The sequence below is a fragment of the Pagrus pagrus genome, assembly GCF_965226575.1.
Source record: "Pagrus pagrus genome assembly, chromosome: 7".
In the NCBI taxonomy this organism is placed as follows: Eukaryota; Metazoa; Chordata; class Actinopteri; order Spariformes; family Sparidae; genus Pagrus; species Pagrus pagrus.
In genome coordinates, this window is record NC_140191.1 from 470,311 (window position 1) to 476,602 (window position 6,292).

Below are 6,292 nucleotides of genomic sequence, written 5' to 3' on the forward strand. Positions count from 1 at the left end.
CGGGGAGCGGAAGTACACCTGCTCTTCTTCATCGTGCAGGTTACATTACCCACTAAACAAAAGGAGGCGCCACCTAGTGGCGCTACATCGAATAACTCTGACTGTTACACCACGTATTAAAAAATTGTCGGGTTTAAATCGGGCTCGGGCTCATAATTACAGTTAATGTGTCGGGCCGGGCCGGGCTCGGACACAACGTGCACGGGCTCGGGTAGGGTCGGGCTTGATTTTTTGGGCCTGATCTAAGCTCTAATGTGAAGGACAGGTTCTGATCGTTGCAGTGACTAAACGGTTCCTCTAATCGCTGGCGGCAGCACAGACGAAGACTTTCCTTAAATGTCTTTCCTCTTCTTGTCGGATGTAAAGGTCCAATATTAATCCATCTTCTCGTCTCATCGCTCAGCCTCAGCACTTTTTCAACACAATGTTCTCTATGAATCAAACTTTAAAACTGTTCTCCTTCAGACCTGCTGACCTGCTCAGCATCATGTGACCCGCTTCACACAGCACCCGTTCAGGAGCAGCCGGCTGGTTCTTGTGGTTTGAAGCCATGACACACTTTAAGCCTTAGCTTGTTGTTCTGACCGTCCTTCAAAACATCCACAAGACCGACAGTTAACTTCATGAAAAGAAACATTCTCCATTTCAAAGGTTGTTAATTTAAACAGCTGTTTGATCCACAAAGTGTCACTGAGCAGCAGGTAGACGACATGAAGACACCAGATCAGCCCAGAACATCAATCAACAGTGATCAGTGTTAGAAACAAACCTCCACTCCTCTCACACACACACACGCACACACACACTGCTGTCAGAGCTGTGTGTCACCGTAGCAACGGGTCGATCTGTAATCAGATTACAGTGTTGTGTCTTTACCAAAGTTGGATGTTTGGAGAACGTTGGAGAACAACAAGACCTGCTGAGGTCACTGTGACATCATCTGTGACATCATCTGTGCCATCACAGAAACTGTTCTGACTGCTGGCTGTTAGGAAACATCAATAAGCCGCCAATCACGTGACTTTATACCCTGCAGTCGTCATGACAACAGAGACCAACATGATGTTACAGAATAAGATGTGTGGATGTAGATTAACATCTGTATACAAAGGAGCTGACGTGTGTGTGTGTGTGTGTGTGTGTGTGTGTGTGTGTGTGTGTGTGTGTTTCAGTGTGAGAGTCGTGGCGAGCTGCTGGCGTCTCTGTCCTACCAGCCGGTGTCTCATCGTCTCAGTGTGGTCGTCCTGAAGGCTCGACACCTCCCCAAGATGGACATCACCGGCCTGTCAGCAAGTGAGTACAGCCAGCTGCAGCAGGAGCAAAGGATTGTGGGAGATGATGTTTATCTGGCAGCTGAGATATCAACATGAAGCGTGTTCACTGACCATCAGTGTTCTTCCACCATCGCTTAGTTTCCAGTTCAATAGTTTTGTCATTGAAACACTAAATTATGATGCAGAAAGATCTCTGATGTCTCACAGGTGAGGCAGGTGGGGCAGGTGAGGGCAGGTGAGGGCAGGTGAGACAGGTGAGGCAGGTGAGACAGGTGAGGCAGGTGGGGCAGGTGAGGGCAGGTGAGGGCAGGTGAGACAGGTGAGGCAGGTGAGGGCAGGTGGGGCAGGTGAGGGCAGGTGAGACAGGTGAGGCAGGTGAGGGCAGGTGGGGCAGGTGAGGCAGGTGAGGGCAGGTAGGGCAGGTGAGGCAGGTGAGGCAGGTGAGGGCAGGTGGGGCAGGTAGGGCAGGTGAGACAGGTGAGGCAGGTGAGGGCAGGTGAGACAGGTGAGGCAGGTGGGGCAGGTGAGGCAGGTGAGGGCAGGTGAGGCAGGTGAGGGCAGGTGGGGCAGGTAGGGCAGGTGAGACAGGTGAGGCAGGTGGGGCAGGTGAGGGCAGGTGACACAGGTGAGGCAGGTGAGGGCAGGTGAGACAGGTGAGCAGGAGGCTGAGAGCTCAGGCACACTGCACAGACACAGGCCATACAGGCAGCTGATGAGGTGATGGGAGACAGGTGAGACAGGTGAGACAGGTGAGGGCCGGCAGACAAACATCACATCAGTTTCAGTTTAGTTTGAGGGTCGGGTACTGAACTTGATTAGTTCTGTTGAGTACTGATCCATGTTAATCAATCAGAGAGACAGACGTGTCACCTGAGGACACACCTGGTCAAACATTAACTCTGTCTTCGTGGTGAAGAGTGACGTGCTGACGTGAGCGACGAGGCGTCATCGATCTTCATCCACCATCTTTGTTGACATTATATTAGCATCTTTGCTAGCGTTAGCTAAAACTGAGCCCCTGAGCCCACCTGCTGTTCAGTCAGTCTGACACTTTGGTATGAAAGTGAACGCGACATCCTGCAGCGCTGCTGTCGAGACGTCCTCTGTGGTTCAGACAGACGAGATGCTGCGATGGTGGACTGCTGTCCTCTCTCTGTCCTCAGACAGGTACAGTCAGGTGTCAGTTCTGATCCAGATGTGATAATAAAACTGATTAGATTTTTTTCTGTCAGTTTTAAGTAAATTGTCAGGTTTCTTTAAAAATCAGCCTGATGGTTTCATGATGTCCTCCTCAGACCCCTACGTGAAGGTGAACATCTTCTACGGCCGCAAGCGCATCGCCAAGAAGAAGACCCACGTGAAGAAGTGCACACTGAACCCGGTCTTCAACGAGTCCTTCATCTACGACATCCCGCCCGAGCTGCTGCCGGAGATCTCTGTCGAGTTCCTGGTGGTCGACTTCGACCGGACCACCAAGAACGAGGTGCTGGGCCGCCTGCTGCTCGGCCTGCACAGCCCCGCCCCCTCCGGAGCGTCCCACTGGAGGGAGGTCTGCGAAAACCCCCGCCGGCAGATCTCCAAATGGCACAACCTGAGCGAGTACTGAGGGAGGAGCAGGACACCAGCAGGCTGCTGGGACTCCACCAGTGAACAGCACTGGGAATAAGACTCAGTGTACAGCACACACACACATATACATGTACACCACACACACACACACACACACGCGCACACACACACACACACACACACACACACACTCTGTTGTGATCATAGTTAAACTCTCTCTCTCTGTCTCTATTATCTCTCTCGACCACCACCACGTCCTGCAGTTCTTTAAAAACAAAAGAAAACATGAAGTCCATCTCGTCACGTCTCCTCTGGCTGTGTGTGTGTGTGTGTCGACGGGGGAAGGAATGCTACATGATGTAAAAAAGAAAAAAGATTCCCCTCATGCCGTCGTTGTCATGCAGCTCATCGCATGTCCGTCAAAGAGAAAAGAAAAAGAAAAACTGCTGACATCACACCGACCGATCGACAGGAACGAAGAACAAGTCCAACTCACTAACACTGCATATAACTAAAGGCTCCGTATATCCACCTATAAATACTCCTGTAGGACCAATAAGACCCTGCTTCAGTCCTCCGCCAGGTGACGACAGGTGTGACGCTGGTGTCAGTCGGCAGCATGCTCCCTGCCTGCAGTGTGACGCTTCCTCTCGTCTTTAACATCGTTTGACTCATCGCCGCTGCGGCAGAACGTTCGACTGATCCGCAGGAAGTGGACCGAACAACGTGACGTCACACATCAGCGTCCTGCTCGGCAGACTGAGAGACGATGTAAAATACTTGTTTGTAACATGAATGAGATTTAATTTACAAAATCCTGCAGACCCTCTGGGGGAAGCAGGAAGCAGCTGTGGTGGCTCAGGGTCGTTTCTTTGTGACATCACCAGGAAGTCCCTCCTCACATCTCACTAACGAGTTTCAAACCATTAAATCAGGTTCCACTGAAACAACTGAACAACGTATCTGTAGATCTGTCCAATCAGGAGCAATCAGCTGTGTGAACAGGAAGTCAGTGTAGCATCACAAGCTAGCAGAACTTCCAAAAACTAGAGTTGAAGGTCCACACAGAGTTTTATTTCGGGCACCAGCGTCTCTTCAGTCGTCTCATTTGAGCTCTGGTGACGTCAGCGTCTCTTTTTCTGCCTCGCTGATAATATTCACTGTGTCTTTGTCTCTGTGGATCATGACGTCACTCACGTCCTCCTCTGATGTCCTGATGTCAGATAGTAAACCTCAGAGGATCAGAGTCCATCATCAGCTGTCAGCTGTTGTTGTCATAGAGACGAGACCCGTGCAGCGTTTTGTCTCACGAACGCTTCAACACCAACACGTACAAACTACAACACGTTTGTGTCAGAGGACGACAACAAACTACAGACGAGCAGTTGATTGAGGACGCGAGCAGTTAGACAGGAAATGATGTCAGAGCACAAGGAACATAAACTCCCACAAGAAGCTGAAAATAGATTTATTAGAAGACGTCCAGATTTTAAGTTTCATGTGTCGACTGTCCTCCATCTTACCTCTTTAACTCTACACAGGGCAGATGTTAGCATGCTAACGTTAGCTGCACAACAGTGACACCTGCAGGTTGCGACTGTGACTATGCAGTAACAGCTAATCTGTCAGGAAGAGCTAGTTGACGTTTTAACTACGTTAGCATGAAGCTACATTTGACGCTGATGAGGTGATGTCATCCACGTCCTCATGTTGTGACATCACAGACACGTCACTGACTGATGCTAAGCTAACGGATCACTCTGAGTCACAGTGACTGAGTGGTGTTAGCTGTGAGCTCTGCAGGTGTTTCTGTCTGAAGGTGATGGAGCCTGATCAAAAATGTTGTTGGATTTCAGATTATTGGATGTTTTAAAGTCAGTCCTTCGGGAAGTGTCCGTGCTCTTCCTGTTGTACAGAAGGTTCTGTCTGAGCCGACCCATACGGACTGAAACTGGACCATATGTTCGAGCTCAAATAACTGTTGACTGAACAGAATAATTTGTGTTGATGTCCTGATCACAGATCGTTACCAGGATGACGTAATGTCCATGAACATGTGAAGTGCAGTTCTGAGGACGAGGACGGACCGCAGTGACTGCTGTGTCTCAGGTGACGTCTCTGTGAGGATCATCTGATCAACTTCCTTTAATAATCTTTAATATGTGCAGGTGACCCGATGGTTAAATCTGAGCTCCTGTGAGACGTTCTGACCCGACGAGTCACCACAGCTCTCCTCTGCTTCCTGTCTTTCTCATCTTGTGTTTCCACTGAAGCTGTCCTGAGCTGCACTGCTTTGTAAAGGATGTCTCTGTCCCGCAGGAATGATTTAATCCACCAGCTGGTGGCGCTGGTCCAGCTGGTGGCGCTGGTCCAGCTGGTGGCGCTGGTCCAGCTGTCTGTGATGGATATTTGTCAAAGTGGAGCTGACACTGAATATTTAGTTGATTATGAGTGACGGCAGACTGTTGTGACCTCTGACCTCAGACTGAGCTTCATCATCAGCTCGCTAACATTCACATTAATAAGTAAAAAGTAGATTTCACTTCAGTCAGCTGGTTATTAAAACATTGATGACTCATTGATCTGATTGGATCTGTACTGTGTGGACTGACTGACTGTAGATTTGTACAGATATGAAGATGTTTGCTGGTTTCCTTCCTGTCTGATGTCCTCGGAGCTTTAGTGTGTTTGAGCGCCCCCTGCTGTAGACCTGGATGCTAACCTCTGTGTTCGGTTTGTTAACACTTTAATTGGACGTGCAAATAAAAACAAGTTAGCCATGAACGCTCATCTGTCGCCTCGTTTGTTCAACAACTAATCAATGATGAAGGTTCCTGTCTTTGTCTCCACCTCGCAGAACAACACTGTTGATGTACTGCACAGACAAATATATAAATATTACAGAAGAGTTGCTGTATCATAATAATAATAATAATAATAACAGTAATATAATAATAACCTAGAGTGATGAGCACAGACAGACAGAAGACGACCAGGTGAGTTTTATTAGTGAGAAGTGGTTTAAATACCTGCCAGAGAGCTGCTGTTAGCTTAGCCACAGAACTGCTGTTAGCTTAGCCACAGAGCTGCTGTTAGCTTAGCCAGAGAGCTGCTGTTAGCTTAGCCACAAAGCTGCTGTTAGCTTAGCCACAGAACTGCTGTTAGCTTAGCCAGAGAGCTGCTGTTAGCTTAGCCACAGAGCTGCTGTTAGCTTAGCCACAGCGCTGCTGTTAACTTAGCCACAGAGCTGCTGTTGGCTTAGCCACATAACTGCTGTTAGCTTAGCCACAGAACTGCTGTTAGCTTAGCCAGAGAGCTGCTGTTAGCTTAGCCAGAGAGCTGCTGTTAGCTTAGCCACATAACTGCTGTTAGCTTAGCCACAGAACTGCTGTTAGCTTAGCCAGAGAGCTGCTGTTAGCTTAGCCACAGAGCTGCTGTTAGCTTAGCCA

At 49.0% G+C, this 6,292-nt stretch overlaps 1 protein-coding gene across 1 annotated transcript in view; it reads left to right on the forward strand.

The window, feature by feature from the left end:
- LOC311260009 (synaptotagmin-11-like) overlaps positions 1-5,627 on the forward strand; it is a 13,227-nt gene extending 7,600 nt beyond the window's left edge. Inside the window, exons 3-4 of the mRNA XM_084357493.1 lie at positions 1,173-1,293; positions 2,570-5,627. Coding sequence (XP_084213619.1) covers positions 1,173-1,293; positions 2,570-2,880 — 432 coding nt within the window. The 3' untranslated portion in view covers positions 2,881-5,627. The remainder of the gene's footprint in view (positions 1-1,172; positions 1,294-2,569) is intronic.
- Positions 5,628-6,292: the final 665 nt, after the last annotated feature.